Genomic DNA, 26,856 nt, shown 5'->3' with positions numbered 1-26,856 from the left:
CAAGGTGAGGACTTTAGCTGCTAGGCCACGCCACCGGGTCCCCTTACTCTCCATTCTACCGTCAAGTTTTCTCCACATTACCTTTGTCTAGCCTCTCCCATAACATTTGCTTCCAAAACAATGCTCTACTCTTTCCTCTTAACATTTCCTCTTAATTAGAGCCTTGAAACCAAGTCTTTTTCCTTCAAGATTTTACTTCACAGAGAGGGTAATAATCTTAACACATCCCAAATAATCACTACGTGGGTTTCACTTCAAACATTGCATAAATTGGAATCAAGATGGCGGAATAGGGTAAGGACACGTTTATGCAGGCAGAAAAACATTTAATCAGGATGAAGCAGAGAGGACATATTTCAGGAAATAGGAAGGGACAGAACAGCAGACGGGTACCTGGAGACTGACCAACACAGGAAAGCAGCGGACACAACGGTGTGGTGTTACAGAGACTGATACTCCAGCACAGCGATCTAAACTCCAACACCATCCGGAACGCCACCAGCAACCAGGTGGGAAGGGACTTTCACTGGGAGCTCAGGTGGTGAACCCAGACAAAGAACTGTCCGTCCTGCTGGTCCATTTGATTTGACCAGGAGCAGAGACAGAGCAGCAGATCTCAGACAGGCAGTGCGAGAACAGAGTGGATTTCACAGCCAAGTCAGCTCCTTAGAGCTGAATTGGGCGCCATTTTGCGAAAGGAGAAAAGGGCAAGGGAAGGGACGGAGCATGCGCTGAGCTGGGAGTGAGCTCATTTCTGTCTCAGTGAACAGCAACAACGTGGCATTCTATGGGTTCCACCCAGGGCAGGTCTGGATAGCCCTCGGATCTGACGGCCAGCAGATCAAGAACTCTAGTGGTGGTACATCAGGCGCCATTTTGGGCACTGTGGCAATAGCTTTGGGACTGCAGGGGACAGTAGTGAATTGCGCATGTGCTGATCTCACAAGAACTTGCTGAGATCCGTGATAGCACAGGTTGCACAGGAAATTAATACTGACTCTGGCAGCGTACCGGTCAAAGTAGGTCCGTGTGGCACCCAAACCTAAAGTCCAACAGGTTCCAACAAGATCAGCACCACCAACAACCTAATTATATAGGACACCTGGTGTCTCTCTAATCCCGGGATCTGCTCCAACTGGAAGTGAAAGAAAGGTTGCAGTGACAACAGTGCAGCCTCAGCATGGTATCACAGGAGGTGGAGAGTGGTGAGCCAAGGGCTAGTGCTGTGGAGACCACGGTGGAAATCTGACATAAGAACCCAGACCTGGAACTCGCTGGAGGCTGTGGCACAAGTGGCTGCAAACAAAGAGTTGTGTACCAACTGCAATAAGTAAAATCGCATTGTAGACCTGTGGGTGACAAAGCTTAGAAACCTGCCCCAAGGAATTCAAGACTCTGCTAACCAGAAGTACAATGAACAAGAGCAAAAGAAGAGACAAAGGCACAATGAATATTACCGAAAACTCCCCTGCAAAGGAGCAAAACCCTTTGCCAATCTCAGAGTTAACTGAGGAAGACATCGAGAAAATGGGGCACACAGAATCCATAAGACTCATTTTAAAGATTCTGATCAACAATGAGAAGCTCATGCAAGAGTTCAAAGAATTTAAGGAAGCAATAAAGCAAATCAAGGCTGATATATCAGAAATTAAGACACAGTAGAGCAAATTAAGAGTACAATGGAGAGTCTCCAAAATAGAATGAAGCAAGCAGAAGAAAGAATCTCAGAATTGGAAGGTATTTCCTGTCATCAGGGGGAAGCAAACAAAAAGCTAGAAGTAGAGCTGGATCAGACCAAAACAAGTATTCAAGAATTGAAAGACACTATTAAGAGGCCAAATCTAAGAGTTATGGGAGTCCCAAAAGGTGCAGAAAGAGAAGCTGAGTTTGCAAATGTATTTAATGAAATAATAAAGGAAAATTTCCCTAATCTGGAGAAAGAATTGGGAAACAAGTTCCAGGAGGGGCACAGAACTCCCAATAGGCTTGATCAAAAGTGATCTTCACCAAGACATATGATCATAAAGCTCTCTTCAATTGAACATAAGGAAAAGATCCTTAAATGTGCATGTGAAAAAAATCAATTGACATATAAAGGAATGCCAATTAAGCTCACAGGAGATCTCTCACAGGAAACTCACAGGCAATAAGAGAATGGAGTGACATATTCCAGATTCTAAAAGAAAAAAATTGTCAGCCTAGGATAACATATCCAGCAAAGCTTTCTTTTGTCTTTGAAAATTAAATAAAATTCTTCCACAGTAAAGAAAAGCTAAAAGAATTTGCCTCTTCCAAACCTGCCCTACAAATGATACTTCAAGAAGTTCTCTTGACAGAAAAGAGGAATAGCACCTACCAAAACCAAAGGCAAATAGGAAGAACATCCCAGTAAAATGACAACAGAAGACTAAACGAATGAACAACCCATTCCTAAAATGACAGGACCAAAGTACCACCCATACATGTTAAACTCTGAATGTAAATGGCTTAAACTCAATCAAACGTCATAGATTAGTAGAATGGATTAAAGAACAAAACCCATCTGCTTATTGTCTGGAGGAGACACACTTCAATAAAAATCAGCGGAAACTATATCGCATGGGTTTTGTTGTTTTCTGTTGTTTTCATCTCTTCAAAACACTTCCTTCTGATTAAATCATTCAATGACTCGCAGATCATGAAGTGGCATCATTTTCTTCAAGAAGGTTCTTGATTTTCATTTCTTCAGCTACACATTACTCATTTACTAGCATGTTATTGAACTTCTTCATGTTGTTAATTTCTTTTTTCTTACAGATGTTGATTTTGTTTTGTGGCTCTTCATTTAAGGGGATGTATAGTAGCCGTGTAATGGAGACTGTCATATCTAGTAACATGTCATTTAACTTCAGGAATTGTAAATTTCTATTTTTCTTTTTATTGTTGATTTTGTATCATGACTTTTCATTTAAGGGGATGTATAGTAGCTGTGTAACGGAAACTGTCATATCTAGTAACATGTCATTTAACTTCATGGCATTGTAAATTTCTTCTTTCTATTGTTGATTTTGAATCATGACTTTTCATTTAAGGAGATGTACAGTAGCTGCGAAATTGAGACTAACATTCAGATGTGAGGATATAGTGTGGTATGCGTTTCTACTTCCAGACAAAGATGGACTTACAATGAAATTGCTTACTATATCTTAACAATAGGATTCTGGACTTGATGGAGTCCATGCAGTAAGTGTGAATAACACAAAGGTGTGAAGAGAACAGCTCCCTGACTGGCAGGGCCCGGTGAGCTACCAGCTGCTTAGCAGGGCTAAGTGGATTGATCTCTGACCACCTTGATGCAGTTTTCACTCCCCTTCGCATGGGCACTCAACCACCCCACTAAGAATTTTATAATCTATTGAGGCATTGTCTGCCCCTGTGAGATGGCTTTTACAACCAATGTGAGCTTAAGAGTTAATGTTACTGAGGATGTCCTGGTGAGTGGGCCTTTAACTACACACAGGAGTATAATTAAGTCTGTGCTGTTTACCCACTGCCTTAAAATCTGGCCCAGATATTTAGCATGCTTTCTGGGGAATGGCTTGATAAGAGGAACCCTAAAAGTTATCCTGTTACTGTGACCCTAAAGGTCATTCTGCTATGACAAAGAATATAGTTACTGTGACCCTAAAAGTCATTCTGCTATGACGAAGAATATAGCTACTGTAACCCTGAAGCCTATCCTGCTAAGGCAAAAAATATAGTTACTGTGGTCTTAAAGGTTAGCCTGTCCTTGCAATTCTTTAGAATATAGAAAATGTAGTTGTTTTAGTTGTTTTCATAAATTTTTAGCTAGAGGAAATACAGGGTGATTTCACTAATATCATAAAGATCTATTTTTGATTATTGTTTGATCACTAATGAAGTTGTAGAGCCTGCAGTTGTAGAGGAATATAATGTTTATAACTTTTTGTCTTAGATCTTCATGTTTTTTCTCTCTTGATGTATTTCTCCCATTTAGTGATAGATAAGTTGAATAAGAATTGTATTAGGAGTGTATTACTGTATAAGATGTGTTGTCTACTGAGAAACTCTTGGTTGCAACGTTGGAATGGATAATGCCTTGTCTAATACTGAAACAATTTGTAGAATTGTCTTTGGAAACACTCACTCATCCATTGTAGAGTTGAAACTTAAATAGAGTAACTTAGCTCATTGCTAACTGCAATTCTTTCCGCCGTTATTACCCTTGCTTTAACAAACTGTGTGAGCTTACAGACCTAATGGCCAACTAATGTCAATAACCCCGATCCCCATAGACCAAGGCCCCAGACCTTTTAACTCATACAAGATACGGGTCTGGTTGACACAGGAGGCGCCTAGGTTATAGTCCAGACCTGAGGAGAGCAGATGAAGACTGACAAGCCAAGATAAGCAAGGAATATGGAATCCTTCCTCAATCATTTCTCAAGAAGTTGTAAATTGTGCCCCCCTGAAGCTATGTCAATATGCCCCTAAGAAAAAACTTTGTACTGCTTCTGTATAAATAAAGCGGACAGCTTTCTCGCTTAGTCCACTACGATCAAGGAATCTGGTGGTCCGTCTCCTTTCTTTCTCTCTGAATTCACGCCTCATCCACGCACCCTTCCCGAGCTCCGAACCTCGGCCGGAGCTGGACTCCGGCATGGACTCTCTGCCAGTGTCTATGCCCGCAATGATGGAAATGTGACTGAGTATGAAGAACTATATGTTAGTAATGATATAGAGGAACTGGGGGGGAGGGAACTGGGGAGAGCATAAGGGAATATGAAACTGTATTATAAAATAATAACAACAATAATAAAATGTATTTAAAAAATGCATAAATTAAACAGCATAAGCCAGAGAAGCTTTCTTGGATTCTGTGAAGAACGGTAGTTATGGACTTTCAAATATCTATTGTATTTCTTTCTATTTGAAAGGCAGTTTTGGGCCCGGCGGCGTGGCCTAACGGCTAAAGTCCTCGCCTTGAAAGCCCCGGGATCCCATGTGGGCGCTGGTTCTAATCCCGGAAGCTCCACTTCCCATCCAGCTCCCTGCTTGTGGCCTGGGAAAGCAGTTGAGGACGGCCCAATGCATTGGGACACTGCACCCACGTGGGAGACCTGGAAGAGGTTCCAGGTTCCCGGCTTCGGATTGGCGCGCATCGGCCCGTTGTGGCTCACTCGGGGAGTGAATCATCGGATGGAAGATCTTCCTCTCTGTCTCTCCTTCTCTGTGTATATCTGGCTGTAATAAAATGAATAAATCTTAAAAAAAAAAAAAAAAGAAAAGAAAGGCAGTTTTACAGAGACAGAAGGAAGGGCAGAGACCTTCCATCCACTGGCTCACTCCCCAGTGACCACAACGGCTAGGAGTTGTGCCAGGCTAAAGCCAGAAGCTTCTTCTGGGTCTCTCATGTGGATGCAGGATCCCAAGGGTCAAGGACATCTTTTGCAGCTTTACAAGGCACATTAATAAGAAACTGAATTCAAAGTGGAGCAGCAAGAATTTAACCAGTGCCCATCTGAGATGCCACCACTGCAGAAAGAGGCTTAAGCGGTCCCCAGTTAACTCTTTTTATACTATAGCCCTTCACTATTTCATAGTCCCTATAACTTAGCTTCTCCAAAACATCCAAGCTTCCCCTGAGGGTCTCATCTCTGTCAATAGAATCCTAATTCCCCAGGGAACAGCTAATATCAGTCACTAACTTAATGGCTGCCTTCCGGCCCGGCGGCGTGACCTAGCGGCTGAAGTCCTCACCTTGAACGCGCCCAGGATCCCATATGGGCGCCACTTCTAATCCTGGCAGCTCCACTTCCCATCCAGCTCCCTGCTTGTGGCCTGGGAAGGCAGTCGAGGACGGCCCAAAGCACTGGGACCCTGCACCTGCGTGGGAGACCCGGAAGAGGTTCCTGGTTCCCGGCATCGGATCAGCGCACACCGGCCAGTTGCGGCTCACTTGGGGAGTGAATCATCGGACGGAAGATCTTCCTCTCTGTCTCTCCTCCTCTCTGTATCTCTGACTTTGTAATAAAATAAATCTTAAAAAAAAAAAAAATGGCTGCCTTCTATCATGTTAGCTTTCATCAAGTTGGTCCTGGATTATTTAACACACTCAGCCATAATTCCTGCCCATGTTGACTTAATCTGGTAACTGTACCCTCTATTCTTCACATTACCTCCACCTAGCAAGGCAATAAATATGTCTGTGTCCTGCCCTCTTTCTGAAATGCATTAAACAGTTCTCAACATTTTCCTCCTCTTCTCTGTTACACTCCTTCTGTAAGGTCCAGTTAAAGTCTTACCACGTCCGACAGCTCATCCTTAATACCACCAAGACTTCAAACCCAATAATCTGGCACTCTGTAGATGCTACCTCGTTACTGTTATCAAACACCGAGGGGGACAGTGAGTTCTAGCTCCAAAACTGGATTTGAAACAAACACGAATGTAGAGATGTGTACTCAAAACGGGGGAAATCATCCTCGGGTCTCCGCCTGTTACCTAGTGGGCATGACCTAGAGCTTATCTGCCCTGGTTGAAGGTGTAACTTCCAACCCTGTATATAGTATGTGACCTCTGATATGACTGAAAGGTCAACAGGATTAGGTGTGCCTTTCATCCAAACACAGTGTCATTACTGGGTGAAGAGACTACCTTAAAAACGCCCTCTTATCTTCATTTTTCTTAGACCTTTATAAATTTGGAACTTGGGCTGAATAAGTGGATATTCCTCACCAGCTTGTCTCCGGTGTTTTTTATGGCCAAAGAGCATTGTCCCCTCACCCTCGGTGACCCCGGGGCCTGCTGGCAGGCCTAAATCCCGAGAACCATTTCCAGTTTTGCACTCCACTTCCAATCCAGCTCCCTGCTAATGACCTAGCAAAGCAGCAGAGGATGATTGCCCAAGTGCTTGGGCCTGTGTCCTCACAAAGGAAACCTGGAAGAAATTCCTGGCCCCCGGGGTTCAGACAAGCCCAGCATCAGTCATTGCAGCTACTTAGAAAATGACCCAGTGGATAGGAGATTCCTCTCTTCTTTCAGGTCTCCCACACAGGTGCAGGATCCCAAGGCATTGGAAGATCCTCTACTGCTTTCCCAGGCCACAGGAAGGAGCTGGATGGGAAGTGGAACAACCAGGATAAGAACTGGTGTCCATCTGGGATGCTGGTAATTGCAAGTTAAGAATTAGCTAATAGAGCCATCGTGCTGGGCCCTAACTACCTTTCTTGCTTCCATTCATTAATGCTAGCTCAGAAGCATTTGAACCATTCTCCCTGAATCCACTACCTGATCAAGTGCCCAAACAGGTGAAATATAGGACAGCACAAAATGACTATTCATATGGCGTTTGCATTGTGTTAGGTATTACAAGCAATGACGAGATTTAACATACGCATGAGGATGTAAATAGGTTATACACAAATACTCTGTCATTTTATGTAAGCATCTACAGATTGTAATCCCCACAGGACAGATCTTGGACTCAACTTCCATGAACACAAAGAGCCAACTGTAATGATTCTTCATGAACTCTTCAGGCCCGGCATGATAGCGTAGTGGCTAAACTCCTTGCCTTTAACGCGCCTGGGATCCCATACAGGTGCTGATTCTAATCCCAGCGGCCCAGCTTCCCATCCAGCTCCCTGCCTGTGGCCTGGGAAAGCAGCTGAAGATGGCCCAAAGCTTTGGGACCCTGTACCCGTGTGGGAGACCTGGAAGAGCTCCTGGCTCCTGGCTGAGGATTGGCTCAGCTCCAGCCATTGTGGCCGCTTGGGGAGTGAATCATCGGACGGAAGATCTTCCTCTCTGTCTCCCTTCCTTTCTGTATATCTTCCTTTACAATAAAATAAATAAATAAAATTTAAAAAATGAACTCTCCCAAAACAGAAGAACAACCAACACCTCCCAACTCATCTAATGAGGGCAACAGTACCAAAACCAAACACATCACAAGAAAACGACAGACCAGTAAGTCATAGAAATACGAACAGTAAGGTCACAGACACAGAACCTTCTCAACAAAATAGTGGCAAACCAAATCTAGTACCACATCAAATGGATTGTACACAACGAGCAAATGGAATCAACAGTCTAGGAATAAAAAGAACTTCCCATGCTGATAGAATGTGTCTACAAAAAACCCATTTAACATCAAACTCAATGGTCAGATACACGTGAAGTCTTCCCTGTAAGAGCAAGGACAACATGAGGTCATCTGCTTTCATCACTGCTGCCCAGTGCCATACTAGAGACTCCAGCCGAAGGATTGGAGAGAGTGGCTAGCATGAGTAGTATGTCTATATGCAGATAACATATTTAAGATTTGTTCATTTTTATTTGAAAGACAGATTTACAAGAAACAGAAAAAGAGATCATGCACCCTCTGGTTCACTCCCTACAAGATCATAACAATCAAACTAATTGACCTGAAGTCAGGAGCCAAGTGTTTCTTCTGAGCCTCTCAAAACGGGGATGCAAGAGTCCAAAGACTTCAGCCATCTTAGCCACATTTCCAGTCAGTAAATACACAGGCAGCTGGATGAGAAGGGGTACAGCCAGGACACGAACCAGCACCAGTAAGGGATGCCAGCCTTGTAGGTGGAAGATTAGCTTACTAAGTAACCACGCCAGCCCCCCCACCCAGTAACATAATCTTACATATAGAAAATCCCAACACACCAACTAAAATCCATATTGGAACTAATTATCAAATTCAGCATGGTTACAAGACACATGACAAAAAATAAAATAAATAAGCACAAAACTCAGTTGTATATCTACTAACAAGAAAAATTCAAGAATAAACCCCTTCATAAAAGCATTAAAAAATAAAAAAGACCTAAGTAAAATGAAAAGCAGTTCCATGTTCAAACATAAGGCTTGAAATTAAGACAGCACCATTCCTTCCATTATCATATAATTCCTATCAAAATCCCATTTGTCTTGGGCCATGTCATGAGGTAACAGGTTAGGCTGCTGCCTGCGACACAGACATTCCCTAGCAGAGTGTCAGTTCAAGTGCCGCTAAAGTGCCTGGAAAAAATGAGTCCCTGCCACTCACACAGGGATGTATAGTAACTGTGTAATGAAGACTATCACACCAAATGTGAGGAAATAATGCAACATGCATCTCTACTTCCAGATCAAAGATGGAATCCCAATGAAACTGTCAAATATATTTTGACAATAGAATGCTGGATCCTGCCATTGTCCATGCCTGCAACGATGGACTTATGACTATTTATGAAAAACCATACTGTAGTAATAATACAGGGAAATTCAGTGAGGGGGAGGAGGGGATTTAATGAGGGGTAAAGGAAATCCCATGCAGCTTCCCAACCAGCTCCCTGCTTGTGGCCTGGCAAAGCATTGGAGGATGGCCCAAGCCTTGGAACCCTCAACTATGTGAAAAACACGTAAGAAGCTCCCGGCTCCTGGCTTCAGATTGGCTGAGCTAAAGCTGTTGTGGCCACTTGGGGAGTGAACAAGCAGCCGTTAGATTTTCCTTTCTGTCTCTCCTCTCTGTATATCTGACTTTCTAATAAAAATAAATCTTAAGATAAAAAAATCAGGGGCCCGGCGGCGTGGCCTAGCGGCTAAAGTCCTCGCCTTGAACGCGCCCAGGATCCTATATGGGTGCTGGTTCTAATCCCGGCAGCTCCACTTCCCATCCAGCTCCCTGCTTATGGCCTGGGAAAGCAGTCAAGGACGGCCCAAGGCTTTGGGACCCTGCACCCGCGTGGGAGACCTGGAGGAAGATCCTGGTTCCCGGCTTCGGACTGGCATAGAACCGGCCATTGCAGTCACTTGGGGAGTGAATCATCGGATGGAAGATCTTCCTCTCTGTTTCTCCTCCTCTCTGTATATCTGACTTTGTAATAAAAAAATAAATAAATAAATAAAAAGAAAAAAAATCAGGCTCCTATCCAGATAAAAAAAATGGGGGGGGGGGGCAGATGCCATGGTGTGCCAAGTTAAGTCTTTGCCTGCAATACTGACATCCTGTATAGGTACCAGTTCAAGTCCTGGGTGCTCTACTTCCAATCGAGCTCTCTGCTAATAGCCTGAGAGAACAGCACAGGATCATGGCACAAATCCTTGGGTCCCTGCACCCACATGGGAAATCTGGAGAAGCTCTAGGCTCCTGGCTTCGAACCAACACTCATACGCCACTGCAGCCATTTGGGGGAGTGAGCCAGCAAACAAGAGTTTCTTTCTATAAATCTGCCTTTCAAAAAAAAAATCTTTACAAAATAAAAATGAAAAAACACAACTTGTGTATTTCAAAGAGATCATCAAAAAGGTAGCCCACAGGCCTAAAGCAGCTGAAGTATTCGCCCTTTAAAGCACTGAAATCCCTGTTATGGGCGCCAGTTCTAATCCCAGCGGCCCCGCTTCCCACACACCTCCTTGCTTGTGACCTGGGAAAGCAGTCAAGGACGGCCCAAAGCCTTGAGACTCTACACCCATGTGTGAGATCTGGAAGAGGCTCTGGGCCCCGGGCTTCAGATTGGCTCAGCTCCGGTTGTAGCAGCCACTTGGGGAGTGAATCATTGGATGGAGCATCTTCTCTGTCTCTTCTCCTCTCTGTATATCTGACTTTCCAGTAAAAGTAAATAAATCTTAAAAAAAAAAAAAGGTAGCCCACAAACTGGGAGAAAACATTCGGGGGAAAAAAAAGTATTTGTACCAGAGTATATAAAGAATTCTCAGGGTCTGGCGGCTGCTCGGGAAGGCTCAGCTGCATGGAGGTTAGTGCGAGGAAGCATCTTCCCCAACCCGGGTCTGACGGCCACTCGGACAGCCCATGCGCCAAAGGCACTGACAGGCGCGAGATATGGCATTGGGAGAGAGTCTAATGGAAGAGCTTAGGAAACTCCTCTGTCAGAACATAGTCCCTGCAGGTGAGTGCAAGAACTAAGACAGACAGTAGTCCAGACCAGGCCAGGTAACAGTACCACTGACATACATTTGGCTCAGGTCTGGGGAGAGCCAGGCTAGGCCAGTTCATATCACTCGCTGGCAAATCCGAGAACAAGAATGGTGTGTCAGTTATGCTGGGTTGGGCCACAATCACAGCCAGTTTAACATTAAGGCCAGGGCCCGGCGGTGTGGCCTAGCAGCTAAAGCCCTCGCCTTGAAAGCTCCAGGATCCCATATGGGCGCCGGTTCTAATCCCGGAAGCTCCACTTCCCATCCAGCTCCCTGTTTGTGGCCTGAGAAAGCAGTTGAGGACGGCCCAATGCATTGGGACGCTGCACCCGTGTGGGAGACCCGGAAGAGGTTCCAGGTTCCTGGCTTCGGATCGGCGTGTACCGGCCCGTTGCGGCTCACTTGGGGAGTGAATCATCAGACATCAGATCTTCCTCTCTGTCTCTCCTCCTCTGTGTATATCTGGCTGTAATAAAATAAATAAATCTTAAAAAAAAAAACAAAAAACAAAAAAACATTAAGGCCAGGACTGGGGGCTGCCTGGGCTGGGTTGCTCTGTAGCTCCCACCAGTGTGAGCTGGACCTGTGGGTAGGGGAGGCTCCAGGCTGAGCCAGGAATCAGCACCTTCTAGCAAATACTGGATGAGATGGGCCATGCCAGACTGGGCCACAGCGGTCAACCAGTGCACGTGAGACCCAGAGGGTAGGGAGCGAACACGGTAGTGGCGCTGCTTGGGGCTTCCCTGCTGGATCACTACTCCCACTGGTGAGTGTGAAAGCTGGGATGAGGTGAGGGGCAGACAACACTGGAAAGGGCTACAACACCTACTGGCCTGCATGTGAACTGGATCAGGGGAAAGTCAGGCTGGGCTGTTCCCACTGGTGCAAGCATAAACCAGAGTGGGTGTGGGTTGGTTGAGCATTGCCACAGCATCAGCTGGCAGATGCTGGGATGGGGGCTAATTCTGTTAAGCTAAACTGCAGAACCACCTGGAGAGTACGGGATCCAGGAATGGGAGTGGGCTCATCAAACAGTGGCCACCTCCCTCTTGGGTTGCCACTCCCACTGGTGAGCACAAGAACCAGGAACTAGGGGCAGACTTGGCGAGAAACAGAATGGCACCCGCTGGCACCAGTGTGAACTGTACAGTGGGGCTGGTTGGGTTAAATTAGGCTTCAAGGCCCATTGACATGTATGAGAGCTGAATGGGATGTGGGACAGACTTAACCAGTCTGCTGTACATATTGGCAAGCATGGGAACCTGGACAGACCTGGTGGGGGTTATTTCAGGTCGCTCCAACTAGGCTGCAGCTCCCACTGGTTTACTGGTTTACGTGGCAGAACGTGTGGTGGGCAGGACCAGCCTGGGCTGCAACACCCATTGGTTTGTGTGGAAGACAGGGCTGGAGAAAGAACTGACCTAGCAACTGCAACTACCAGTGTGTGTAACAGACTGTGCTGGACCCTGTACTAGGAACCACACACAAGAATCAGGTCTGGGATCATCTCAGATGAGGTTTCTTTGGGGATCCCCTAACTGAACTACTGGACTCAGAACTCCAACCATGTAGAGAATTACAGGTTCCATGGTCTGATTGTGGAGTGCATGTGTCAGAGCTGGGCCACCTCAGTGAGTTAGACGGAGCAGTGGACAGTATAGCCAGTTGGTACATTTGAGCCTGCAGAAGACCTGCCGCGGTACTTTACAACTGATACGGTGACAGAGGATAGAACAAATGGATAAACTACCCCAGCCAAGTGTTGGAAGTGAAAATTTGGGCAAACGGAGACTCTAATGTGGACTGTGTCAGCCAGTGGATTCTGCAGAGATTTTATAAAGCTCAAAGTGGCAAGATGGCAGCAATTTAGAACTGCTGAACTATCACAACCACTTGAGCAGTGCCCTTGTAGCAGGCCCCACATTGGGGAACCTGGGATGGGTGGGAGGCTGAAAGGGGCTTCTTCCTTTACTTCCCCTAGATATAGGAAAGAAAAAAGAGAATGTGGAAACAATGGCCTTACCCACTTTCCTTTAGCCCTTGACGCTTCGTACCCTAATCAGTTATGTAAAAATCATAAAAAAAATTCTCACAACTCAATAAAATGACAAAGGAATAAACCAATTAAAAGTGTACAAACGGGACTAGTGCAATGGCTCAGGGGCTACCTCTTCACCCTGCAAGCATCAGGATCCCATACGGGCACCAGTTCATGTCCCAGCTGCTCCACTTCCCATTCAGCTCCCTATAGTCCTAGTGGCCTGGAAAAGCCACAGTGGAGGTCAGTCCAAAGCCTTGGGACCCTACATCTGAATGGCAGACCGAGAAGCAGCTCCTGGCTCCTGGTTTTAGAACGGCTCAGCTCTGGCCATAGTGGCCACTGAAGGAGTGAACCAAGAAACAGAAGATCTTTGGACTAATTCACTATAAATCAAGGTTTCCACCCCCTTTCCCTGAGTTCAGTAAATCTCCCAGAGTGGCTTAAAGAATTCAGGGAAACACTTAACTTTTACCAGTTTATTTCAAAGCCTATTATGAAGGAGACAGATGAAAAGATGCACAGGGCCCAGCGCAGTAGCCTAGTGGCTAAAGTTCTCACCTTGCATTCACCAGGATCCCATTTGGCCGCCAGTTCTAATCCTGGCGGCTCTGCTTCCTATCCAGCTCCCTGCTTGTGGCCTGGGAAAGCAGTCGAGGACAGCCCAAAGCCTTGGGACCCTGTGCCCCCGTGGGAGACCCAAAAGAAGCTCCAGGTTCCTGGCTTTGGGTCAGCGTAGCTCTAGCTATTGCGGCCACTAGGAGAGTGAATCAATGGATGGAAGCTCTTCCTCTCTCTCTCTCCTCTCTGTATATATCTGACTTTCCAATAAAAATAAATAAATTCTGGAAAAAAAAAGATGCAGAGTAAGGGATGAGGAGCTTCTGTGCTTCTCTGGGTGCCATCCTCCAGGAACTTCTCCATCGGCTACCAGCAAGCTCCCTGAAATATCCTTTCTGATTTTATGGAAGCCTTATTACATAGGCATAATGGATTAAATCTCTGACCACTCCTGATCAATAACCTTCAGCCTTTCCCGCTCCCATGGAGGTTTGAGAGTGCACTGAAAGTCCCAATCTTCCAATCGAGCCTTGATCCCCAAGCTGTACGGGCGCTGACAGCTACCAAACAACCCATCATCTTAAAAGGACACACTAGGGGTCAGTGCACAGGATTAAAGCCAGCACCAGTTTGGGCCAGTTTGGGCCAGTTTGGCTGGAGTTGATACTGATCTGGCTCTTTGCTAATGCACCTGGGAAAGCAGCAGCTTGCCTGAGCACCTGGGTTCCTGCACCACAAAGCAGCCTGGGATGGCATTCAAGGCTGCTGGTTTCAGCTAGGCCCAGCCCTGGCCAACACAGCCATCTGGGGAGAGAACTAGCACATGACGGCTCTCTTCTCTGTCTCTTCCTCCCTCCCTCTCACCCTTCCTTCCAAAAATAAATAAATCTTATTGTACACCAGAAACCCATATGGGCACCTAACCAAAAAGGTACATCCTGCTTTGGAGATTCTAAAAATTTTAAGAGTTTCATGCCAGTAGACAAAAACATCAAATCTGTATTTCACAATTTCTCACCCAGCAGTTTCACTCTTAAGTAGAGTCAAATGAGAACATATTTCCACACAAAAACTTGTACATGAATGTTCACAGCATTATTCACCAAATGCTGGAACATTATTCACCAAAATGTGGAACCCCAAATATGGATCAACTGAACAGCAGATAAACAAAATGTGACATTATCCATACAACAGAATATTGGTATAAGAATGATTTGTTAGGGGCCTGGCGGCGTGGCCTAGCAGCTAAAGTCCTCGCCTTGAATGCCAAGGATCCCATATGGGCGCCAGTTCTAATCCCGGCAGCTCCACTTCCCATCCAGCTCCCTGCTTGTGGCCTGGGAAAGCAGTTGAGGACGGCCCAAAGCATTGGGACGCTGCACCGCGTGGGAGACCCGGAAGAGGTTCCAGGTTCCCGGCTTCGGATTGGCACGCACCAGCCCGTTGCGGCTCACTTGGGGAGTGAATCATCAGACAGAAGATCTTCCTCTCTGTCTCTCCTCCTCTGTGTATATCTGGCTTTGTAATAAAAAATAAATAAATCTTTGAAAAAAAAAAAAAAGAATGACTTGTTACATAACACTGATGACTCTTAACACTACGCAGTGAGATACACAATGAAAACAGAGTTCAATTTTTATGAAATGTTCAGAACAGGTAACTAATCTGTGGAGACATAATGTAAATTAGTGGTTGCCAAAGGTTGGAAGAGAGGAGATACGGAGTGACTGGCATAGGGTATAGGGTTTCTTGTTTACGGTGATGAAAATGTTAAAAAAAATTGAATGTGGTGATAGCTTCCAACTGTGTATGAATATCGCCCCCCCAAATCACTGAATTGAATCCTTTAAATGGGTGAATGAAATCTCAATTTTTAAAAAATGGACCTATATACACATTTTCGAATATAGTATATGATTAAAAACTGATGTATCCCATTGAAATAGATGGAAATAGAAATCAACCCTACTGGAATCAGAACGCAGTCTACAACGTATCATTAAACATGTGATGCTTTAAGTTCATTTCTAAAGATTTGTGCTCCCAAATAGCATTAAGTGCAGCTCACAATGGCAAAACCACTATTCAAACCTAAATATCTATATTCCAATTCAAGCTCTTACTCTCAAAGTATAATTTCAAAATGATTACACAAAAGAGAATCAGAGTGGAGAAGTGACAAATGCTAGAAGGACCAAGCAATAGAGATGTATTTGCAACATTCTTCAAGTCTCGGCAGCATTGTGAAGGTAGGTGGTTCAGGTGCCATTTGGGTTGCCGACACAGCATTCCTGCTGTTGAGCCTGGGAGGCAGCAGGGAATAGCTTAAGTGCCTATACCCCTGCCATCATGGCGTACACCAGATGTCTTTTCTAGCTCATGGCTTCACCCCAAGCATTTGGGGAGTAAACCAGCAGATGCAAGATCTCTGCACCTCTCTGTGTATGTAACTATTCCTTTCAAATAAAAATAACTTATAAATGAATGGCTAAAAATATAATTTCTTCACACTAATGGGGATTTATTCAATATAACCTCATGTTAGTTTTTTTTTTAATATTTGCTTATTTTCATTTAAAAGGTAAATTTTGCAAACCGAGGAAAAACAGAGAGAGGGATCTTCCATCTGCTGGTTCATCCCCCAAATGACCATAATGGCCAGAGCTGAACTAATCTGAAGCCGGGAGCCAGGAGTCAAGAGCTTCCTCCCAGCCTCCCATTAGGGTGCAGGGACACAAGGACTTGGGCTATCCTCTGCTGCATTCCTAGGTCATAAGCAGAAGTGGAGCAGTTGAGACAGGAACCAACGCCCATACAGGATGCTGGCATTAGCAGGTGGTAAAATTTGCCTGCTATGCCACCATGCTAGCCCCCTCATATTAGTTTTGAAAGACAGATATTACATGCTCATCAAATGAACAGATTTCCATTACATAAAAGCTGCTTGGGGCCAGCATTGTGGCGCAAAGGGTTAAGTCTTCTATAGTGCCTATATCCCATATCAGCACCTGTTCGAGTCACAGCTGCTCCACTTCAAACCCAGCTCCCTGATAATGTGCCCAAGAAAGCAGTGGAAGATGGCTCAAAACCTTGTGCCCCTGTCACCCACAAGAGATCTGGATGAAGTTCTTGCTCTTGGTTTTATCATGTCCCAGCCCTTGTCATTAGAGAAGTGAATCAGCAAATGGAATATCTTTCTCTGTGTATCGCCCTCTGTAATCCTGCCATTCAAATAAATACATAAATAAATGAAAGAAAAAGAGAAAAAGAAAAAAGTAGCCCAGTAGCTAAAAGTAGCTAAAGTCCCTGCCTTATATGCACAGGGATCCCATATGCGCACTAGTTTGAGTCCCAACTGCTCTACTTCCCATCCAGCTCCCTGCTTGCGGCCTGAGAAAGCAGTCGAGGACGGCCCAAAGCCTTGGGACCCTGCACCCATGTGGAAGAACCAGAACAAGCTCCCAGCTCCTGACTTCAGATTAGTTCAACTCAGCCTGTTGTGGCCACTTGGGGAGTAAATCAGCAGGTGGAGGATCTTTCTCTCTGTCTCTTCTCCTCTCTGTAAATGATTTTCCAACGAAATTAAATAAATCTTATTTTTTTAAAGATTTATTTTTATTACAAAGTCAGATATACACAGAGGAAGATCTTCCATTTAATGATTCACTCCCCAAGTGACCGCAATGGTTGATGCTGTGCTGATCCGAAGCCGGGAACCAGGAACCTCTTCCGGGTCTCCCACACGGGTGCAGGGTCCCAAGGCTTTGGGCCATCCACAACTGCTTTCCCAGGCCCCAAGCAGGGAGCTGGATGGGAAGTGGAGCTGCCGGGATTAGAACTGGCGCCCATATGGGATCCTGGGGCGTTGAAGGCAAAGACTTCAGCTGCTAGGCTACGCCGCTGGGCCCATAAATCTTATTTTTTTAAAAAATTTTTATTTAATTTGTGGGGAATGCTGGGCCGTGACAACCCACCCTGGCCCGCAGGCACTGGGGCTGCAGATTGCCCAGGGAAGGGGGTCTGAGAAAATGTTAGAGTGGAAACAACTGAGGGCATGTTTGATAGAGGAGGACGACTCCAAGGGTCTTCCATGGACCCAGCTACTGCACTCTCAGATAGGTGAGGGAGCTGAGACCAGGTGGTTTAGAGGGATGAAAATGGAGGGCATGCCTAGGTCAGACCAAGACACTTGTCCATGTGGGAGACCTGGGCTAGGCTAAATAGCATCACGCACAGCCCACTGGCACACACAAAAGCTGGGTCCAGGAGCCATGCATGGTCGGGCTAGGTCTCAGTACCCGCCCACAAATATCGGAGCAGGGGTGGGTCATGTCAGTCTGGGCCACAGTATCCATCAGAACATGAGAACTGGATATAGGAAAAGATTGTAAAAAGATTTGTTGGCTTGCCTCTGTGGAGCTGCACCACCTGCTGGTATGTGCCAAGAGCTGGGGGTGGTAATGGGCCAAGTCAGGCTGGATCACAGAATTTGCCAACACTTGCAGGTGTTGTGGCTGGGAGGAGGCCAACTGAACAGGTTGCAGCACGTGTTCGCACATGCAAAGGCCAGGACTGAGGGCAAACCATGCCAAGCAGGGCCATGGCATCAAATGGCACAGGTGAGACCCAGGGCTGGGAAAGAGACTGGTAGGGGAACTTGGGAAAATCCCCTGCTAAGCCACATCTCCTGCTGCTGAGTGTGAGCTGGGGCTGTGCAAGATAGCAGCACTCATTGTCAGCATGCCTGAGGGCTGGGGTTGGGGTCAGGCCAGACTGTTAGCTCAGGCACCTGCTGCTGTTTGCAACAGCCAAAAAGGGTGTGGGACAGGCAAGGTGAGGCTGTAGCACCTGCTGGTTCACATGAGAGCCAAGTCTGAGTGTGGGCCAGTAGGGCAAGGCCAATCCACAGCACACAATGGCATGTCCAAATCAGGACAAGGTGCAGGCCAGAATGGGTTGGCCACAGAACCATTGCAAGTGCCGGGACTGGGTGTGAGTCATGAGAGGTTAGTCCACACTACCCCCGGTAGGGGCAAGATCAGAGCCTGGGTGGGGGCTTAGTAGGGGAACTGTATGTACTCCCCTGCTAGGCTACAACTCTCACTGGTAACCATTGAGACCCAGGGCTAAGGGCAGGCAAGGCTACTCATGGCAGCAGACCCAGCTGGCATACATGTGGGACAGGTTTGGGGGAGGGTCAGGCTGAGCTAAGCTGCAGAACCCATAGGAGTAAATGACAGTCAAATGGGATGTGGGACCAACTGGGCTAGGCCGCAACACATGCTTGCACAAACAAAAGCTATGGCTGAGGGTGGGCCTGGTGGGAGTTGTTGGGGGTTGCTCCAACTATGCTACACCACCTGTTGGTGTGCATTAAGACTGGGCCTGTGGCAGGCTGGGCTGGGCTTGGTCACAGTACCCATAGGTTCACATGAGATAGTTGCTTGAGACAGAATTGACCAGGCAGCTGCATCTACTGGTAAGTGTGTTCGCTGGTAGTGATGGAATGAACCTGATCCCGAACTGGCTGGCACACTCAAGAGTCAAGTCTGAGGCCACCAGAGGCAAGATTTCTTATGGGACTCCTCAACTAGACCACTGGACTCAAACCAGTTGACGATATGGCAACTGGAAGCTGCCCCCTCCCCCACTACCCAAACCTTCCCCACAAGACAGAAGAGAAAAAAAAAAAAAAAGGAAGCATTTGCCCCACCCACCATCCCCTATATCTCAACCCTCCTCAACCTGATCAGTAGTCCTCATGGGCACACATCCTTGCCAACATAAAAAAATTTAAAAAAACCTGGGCACAGGCAAAATCACAATTTATGTGGTCCAACCTTGGCGTGCATATGTCAGAACTGGACCTCCTGAGCTGCTGATGCCTCACTGCTGTGCAGTGGACAGCATGCCCAGATGTACACAGGACACATGACAGCCAATAGAGGATGGTGAGTGCCTCATCAGAGGATGGAAAGCACAATAGGTTAGACCACTCTCCAGGCCAAGTTTTGCAACATATTCTTGGGCCTCTGGATGCACTAAGGTAGAATTGATCAGCCAACCGATCTTTGAAAGATTTTCTCAACCACTGTACAATGAAGCTGACAATGTCTCAAAACCATCAAAACCACTCAAGTGTTTCTGGCACAATGGCTCAACTGGCTTATCATTTTTTTTTTTAAGATTTAGTTATTTTTATTACAAAGTCAGATATACGGAGGAGGAGGAGAGACAGAGAGGAAGATCTTCCATCCAATGATTCACTCCCCAAGTGAGCGCAACGGTCGGTGCTGCGCCGATCCGAAGCCAGGAACCAAGAACCTCTTCCAGGTCTCCCACAGGGGTGCAGGGTCCCAAAGCTTTGGGCCGTCCTCAACTGCTTTCCCAGGCCACAAGCAGGGAGCTGGGTGGGAAGTGGAGCAGCCAGGATTAGAACTGGCGCCCATATGGGATCCCGGGCATTCAAGGCGAGGACTTTAGCTGCTAGGCCACGCCACCAGGCCCTCAACTGGCTTATCTTCCACCTTCAAGCACTAGGATCCCCAATTAAGCAACAGTTCATGTTGCCATGTTCCCATCCAGCTCCCTATTTGTGACCTGAAAAAGAAGTAGAGGATGGCCCAAAGCCTTGGACCCTTCACCCGTGTGGGAAACCCCAAAGAAGCCCTGGGTTCAACTTTATCCTGGCCCCACTGTAGCCTTGCAACCATTTGGGCAGTGAACCAGCAAATGGGAGATCTTTCTTTGTCACTTCCTCTCACTGTAATCCTGCCTTTTGATCAAACAAAAAAATAACTATGAAAAAGATTAACAAAGCTAAATTTCTTTAAAAAAGCAATGAAAAAAAGATTAAACTATATTAAAGGGCCTGTATTAGGCCCGTGACACCAATATTCCATACGGGTCCTGGTCCAAATCCCAGGTATTTCACTTCTAATCCAGTTCCTGTGCCCTGGTGTGCCTGGGAAGGTAACAAAGAATGGTTCAAGTGGCTGGGTCCCTGTACCCACATGGGAGATATGGAAGAAGCTACCGGCTGTGACCTGGCCCAGTACCAGCCATGTGACCTTTTGGGGAAATGCACCAGCAAGTGGAAGGCCTCCCCCCTGTCTGTAACTCTGCCTTTCAAACAAATATTTAAAATAATAATAATAATAATACATTAGGGCCCAGCATGGTGGCTTGATTGCCTAATCCTCCATCTCCAAGCACCAGGATTCCCAATGGGCACCAGTTCGTGTCCCAGCTGCTCCATTTTCCATCTAGCTTACTGTTTGTGGCCTGGAAAGTAGCAGAGAATAGCATAAAGCCTTGGGACCCTGCACCCATGTGGGAGACCTAGAAGAAGCTCCTGGCTTCAGACTGGTTCAGCTCTGGCCATTGTGGCTACTTGGGGAGTGAAAGAGCAGAAGGAAAATCTTTCTCTCTGTTTCTCCTCTCCATAAATCTGCCTTTACAATAAAAACAACTATTTTTAAAAAGATTATATTAACTAAATAAATCTCTTTTCACATCAGACTTCTGATTAGACAATCTTTTCTTGTTTATTTCTCTGGAACTTCACCACAATCTACTTCTTCCATTAAACATATATTATCTAATTTTAAGGTAGAGTGACAGAGGTGGTTCAGTCCCCAAATAGCTGCAATGGTGAAGGACTTAGGGCTGGGCCAGGCTGAAGCCAGGATCAGGAGCTCTATCCAGTTCTCCCACGTGGATGGCAAAGGCCCATGTACTTGGGCCATCTTCTGCTGCCTTCCCAGCAAGGAGCTGGATTGGAAGTAGAACAGCTTGGACTCAAACTTCTGCTCACACGGGATGCTGGTGTTACAGGAGGCTGTTTAGGTTGATGCTACAACCCTTACTTCTTTTTTAAGATTTATTTTATTATTTTTATTGGAAAGTCAGAGAGACAGAGAAAAATCTTCTACCTGTCAATTCACTCCCCAAACAGCCGCAATGGCCTAGACTGTGCCAATTTGAAGCCAGGAGCCAAAGAGCCTCTTCAGGGTCTTCCACACAGGCACAGAGTCCCAAGGCTTTGGAGCCACACCCAACTGCTTTCCCTGGCCACAAGGCAGGGAGGTGGATGGAAAGTGGGGCTGCCCGGATCAGAACCAGCGCCTCCTAGGGGATCCAGCTGTATGCAAAGCAAGGACTTTAGCTGCTAGGTTAACATGCTGGACCCAATCCCTACTTCTTAATTTGAAGGTACATTCTCTCAACTACCTTGAGGGTCTCTCTAAATCATGAAGGGAAGGAAGTATCAACTGTAGTATTAGGGAATCCTCCTCAAAATACTTATCTCCAAAGCAAGAGTGACAGGAAAGAAACAGAAATTATAAAATGCCAGCTGTTAACGGATGCCATTCTCACCTTCAAGAGAAGAGATTAAACTGCCTGCTCTAAGGTGGCATCTACGTAGCTGTCACCATTTATTTTAAAAGGCTTATTTATTTTTATTGCAAAGTCAGATATATATAGGGAGGAGGAGAGACAGACAGAAACATCCTCCGTCCGATGATTCACTCTCCAAGTGACCACACCGGCTGGTGCTGCGCCAATCTGAAGCCAGCAGCCAGGAGCTCCTCTGGGTCCCATGCGGGTGCAGAGTCCCTAAGTCCCGGGCCATCCTCAACCACTCTCCCAGGCCACAAGCAGGGAGCTGGATGGGAAGCAGGGCCACAGAGACTAGCACTGGCGCCCATATGGGATCCTGGCGCATTCAAGGTAAGGACCTTGGCTGCCAGGCCACAGCGCCGGGCCCAGCTGCCACCATTTTAGGAACCTTCATAAGGTATACTAAAAAGATAACATTACCTCAACTGAATCACCAGAACTAAGCAAATAAAACAAAGACTTTATTAAACGGTGGAATTATAAGCCCTAAAGGTTAAAGAGGAATCAGAGGATACTTGTTGGACAGATGCCATTCCCTTAAGAGGCCAGAAGTTGGGCCCGGTGTAGTGGCCTAGTGGCTAAAGTCCTCGCCTTGAATGCGCCAGGATCCCATATGGGCACCAGTTCTAGTCCCTGCGGCCCCGCTTCCCATCCAGCTCCCTGTTTGTGGCCTGGGAGACCAGGAGGAAGTTTCTGGCTCCTGGATTCAGATCGGCACAGCACCAGCCGTTGCGGCTCACTTGGGGAGTGAATCATTAGACGAAAGATCCTCCTCTCTGTCTCTTCTCCTCTCTGTGTATCTCTGACTTCTGAATAAAAATAACTAAATTAATAAAAAAAAAAAAAAGAGGCCAGAAGTCAAAGTTACTTTCTTGATACAGCAAAGAAGCTATGTTGCACTTTAAGATGCGAGAAAATAAAGCCAGAGGAAAAGGAATGGATGAAAAAGAACAGGATTCCAACAGCAGTTCAAGAGGATTTGACTAGGCGAGGTTAATTACCAACAAAGCTAAAACTGGAAAAAGCACATGATGGAGACTTTAATGTCCTAATGGCTATATCTCAAAAAATTAGGACCTAATAAATAGTCCAGCAAGATCTCTGTGCTCCAAACAGCCACTGATGACAGGTCCTTTTCTATCTACCAGAGAAGCCAAAAATACAGGGAATGGCCTTGCAGTGAAGAAACATGCCACTCAGAACCGCTGGGCAAATAGCTGGGAAACAGACTATGGAAGCACTCAATTCAGGAAGAGCACTAGAAGGGAGAGTCCCAAAGAAAACACAGCAGAGAAAGGGCTACCAAAGAAGTGGGAAACCTGAAGATAAAACCTGACTGTGAGATGCCACAGGCATCCCAACCCCACTTGAACACAAAGTGTCAGCCTCTGGACCACTCAACATCAAGCTTTCCTTCTGAGGTTCCATTCAGATGTTTCTAACAGTCAGGTCACTGTATCTGCCAAGCATCCAGCTTTTACTACCCATGGATCAGAGACAAGCAGAAATGCCAAACTTCGGTTTGACACAGATGATGCCAGCGTGTAGTGCCATATGGCTTCTCTCCAGGAAGACAAGTGCTCTCATCTTTCTGGGCCTCCACTTCCTAGCTGAACGAGGCGGAAACCGAGTGAGAAGGGATGACGTACAGGATTCGCCTCACTCCTGAGATGTTAGATCTAATGACAGAACCGTTACTATCGTCTCCTGTGGGTAAAACATCTGAGGTGAACAGCACTCCCTTTCCGTTCATACTGTCTTTCCAAAACTAACCACAGGGATTTAAAAAATTTTTTTCCAAAGCAGCCAGTACTTGGCTGTTACCTGAAGCCCACCTAGCAAGTGGAAAAAGCCTCAATTTCAGCCATAGTTAGGTTATTTCTTTGGCCTCTAACTATAGCTCACAATACTCCTCACAACACACACCATATCTACCTCTCCTCCTTTCCTTTCTCAACACTTTTCCCTGTTTTTCATAGTTTCCATTTTGCCCAATGCTACTCCTTTTTAATGCAGACATTTCTCCTCTTTTTGTTAAAGGTATAATCTTCTAAAACGATGCAGTTCTAACTTGCGGCAGGAAAGAATTGGTGACTGAGAATCAAGGAAACGAAATCTCAACAAGCACAGGTTAATGACAATTAACCCAAGAAGTTTTAAAGAGATCTCAAGGGCAGGAGGGGGAAAGCCAAGTATATTAGGAAAAAAAAGTCTAGTGCCTGCCACAATGTTTGTTGGCAAAGGTCATAAAAAGCCCTGAGGAAGCGTACCAAGGAGTGACAACTCTAAGAGGTCAAGTGCAGCCTGTGAAATTAACATATAGTGCCCAAGGCCAGGAAACCAGGTGTCAAGAACCTGAAATGGATCTATTCGCCTGGGCAAAAGCCTACATCGTGGATTTAAAAAAAAAAAATTTTAAAATAATAAACTGCTCCCATCTATCCGCCTCTTCCTTGAAACACAGACAAACGGTCCCTATTTTCGTCCCTCCTCCCACGCTAACCCTCACCACCGTTTACGAGCCTGGAGAGGATGGCGCGAAGGGAAGGAGCAGAGAGAGCGGTCGCTGGGCAGAAAGTCCCTCTCTCCCACCTCACATGGCAGAGCCCTCGCCCGCCCCACTGGTCCACCGTGGCCACCGACCCACGGCCCTTCAAGCATCGGCCGCCACCTCCAGGACCCCCAGCCCTACCTTCGCTGCCGCCACCGGCTCTCGTCTGGGACCCTTCCCCGGGGGAGAACCTCCATCCCTCCCCCCAACCCCACCCCGCTCCCTTTCTCCCGGAGCGTTCCCGCCGTGTAGTCGGCCGGCCGACGGCGTCCCGGCCGCCTCACCTCCATAGAGACGCGCCAGCCCTGCATGGCGGAGAAGCCATAGGGCAGCGGCAAGCGCGGGGCGCCGACCCCGTCCCCGGAGCACTTGACTGTGTTGGGCTGGGAGAGGTAGGCGCCCATGGCGGCAAGCTGGCCGGCGTCCTCAGAGCGGACAGACGAGCTGGGCGCGACTCGTGCCGGCGCCGGAGCCGGAGCCCCCCGGGGGGTGCGTGGCAGGAGCAGGCCGGTGAGCGCGGCCGACGCCAGGTGCCGGTGAAAGGCGCGAGGCCGGCCAGGAGGCGGTAACGGGACGGCAGCGCTGAGGGAGCGGAAGCGGAAACGGCGCCGCTCCAGGTCCCGCCCGGGCGGCGCGGCGCAGCAAGGCGAAACGCGGCGGGCAGGCATTTCCTTAGCAACTTGCCCCGCCTACGAGAACAACGGCCCGCCCAACCGTCGCTCCCGCGAGACCCGCGCTGCCACGCCCACCAACGGCCGCGGCGGACGTCGCGTGGCGGCCGGCGGCTCCCGCTGCCCCTTTCCTGCCGGCACCGCCACTTTCCTCGCGTCGCTCGCCTCGGTTCTCTGTCCGCCGCCTCTCCACCTTGTGTTCTGGGCCTCGTGTGTGGTCGAACCCGGTCCTTCCGGTCCGCTCGAATTCCATGAAAGTCGCCTTGAATTTGAGTTGACCGTAGTGTTTCTCGCAGGCCTCGGTGTCTTTTCTGACAAAAGACTTAGATGAGTGACATAGTTCGGAGTTAGGAATGTCTGGGTCGGTCTGCTGCGGGAGGCGAGACCCGAAGAGCCTCTGAGGGACGGGTTAGGTGGGGGAGGTGGTTGGAACAGGACACCCCACTCCCAGAGGTGTTGGTGCTGAGGGGCAGGGCGGGAGGAGTGAACCAAGGGTGTAACCAGCCCTCGGCCATGGTGGGTGAGGGATAGCTGCTGCCTCCTTGGAAAATGATCTTAAGTCGCGATATTAGATAGAATAGAGATGGCAGTTAGTGCCCAGATATGCCCTTGGGTTTGGTTGTCATCCTGGCGATGCATTTTAGGATCGTGGTCTAGTCTGTGCAGCGTATGTTGGACACAAGAATCGGGACCCTCACTGGTTAGAGACGAACTCGGGAGAAAGGCTGGGACTAAGGTGATGGCAGAGTGGCAGAGGCGGACTAGATGATTTAGGCATAGATTGGATTTGGGAATGCAGATTTCTCCAAACTAGGATTATTTTAAAACAAGACTTAATGGTCTGGCGCGGTAGCTCAGCGGCTAAAGTCCTGGCCTTGCACGTGTTGGGATCCCATATGGGCACCGATTCTAATACCAGTGGCCTCTCTTTTTCCACCCAGCTCCCTGCTTGTGGCCTGGGAAAGCAGTCAAGGACTGCCAAAAGCCTTGGGACCCTGCACCTGCATGGGAGACCCAGAGGAGTCTCCCGGCTTCTGGCTTCAGAGCAGCTTACCTCCAGCCGTTATGAGCACTAAAGGAGTAAACCAACAGATGGAAAATCCTTCTGTCTGTCCTTCTCTCTGTAAATCTGACTTTCCAACAAAAATCAAATAAATCTTAAAAAAAAAAAAAGCTTGGGGACAGTACTGTGGCATAGTATGTTAGGCCTACAGTTCATCACTTCCTGCATTATTCCTTGCACTTGTTTCCTTGTTTGTTTGCTTTTCCTGCTGGATGACTAAACCATTAGAAAGTTGAAACTCCTTGAAGTTAGCATTGTGCCCCATGGTATGCCTAGCATGGTGCTTCGATATGCTCAGAAATTCTTAAATGTTGGATTTTTGTTGCAGAGTATGAAAAGACCACAGTAGACCAAAGTGTAGGGTGTTAGGGGTCTTTATTGCCCAACCTTAGCGACAACAGCTCCCACTGCAGTCCAGGAGCCAGTGCAAAGCAGAAGTAAAAGGTTTTTAAGCTCTTATCTTCCAATCAGCTTGAGAGCTGTACAGTACAAAGTGTCTACACATTCAATTAACTAAGTGGCAGGAGATAGGAAGGGAGCTCCTGAAGCCCAAAGTTTTCCTGTAGTTAATTAACCTGACGTAACACAAGGAGGCAGGAGGGGCCAGTTGCTCCGAGCCTCTGGAGGCTTT

At 47.1% G+C, this 26,856-nt stretch overlaps 1 protein-coding gene across 1 annotated transcript in view; it reads right to left on the bottom strand.

Moving 5' to 3' along the window:
• Positions 1-25,171, bottom strand: part of PPM1G (protein phosphatase, Mg2+/Mn2+ dependent 1G) — a 34,199-nt gene extending 9,028 nt beyond the window's left edge. Inside the window, exon 1 of the mRNA XM_004582686.2 lies at positions 24,776-25,171. Coding sequence (XP_004582743.2) covers positions 24,776-25,159 — 384 coding nt within the window. The 5' untranslated portion in view covers positions 25,160-25,171. The remainder of the gene's footprint in view (positions 1-24,775) is intronic.
• Between the last annotated feature and the right edge of the window lie 1,685 nt (positions 25,172-26,856).

The sequence above is a fragment of the Ochotona princeps genome, chromosome 8, assembly GCF_030435755.1.
Source record: "Ochotona princeps isolate mOchPri1 chromosome 8, mOchPri1.hap1, whole genome shotgun sequence".
Classification (NCBI taxonomy): domain Eukaryota; kingdom Metazoa; phylum Chordata; class Mammalia; order Lagomorpha; family Ochotonidae; genus Ochotona; species Ochotona princeps.
The sequence above is the reverse complement of the archived record's forward strand: the minus strand, read 5'-3'. Positions and strand labels throughout refer to the sequence as shown.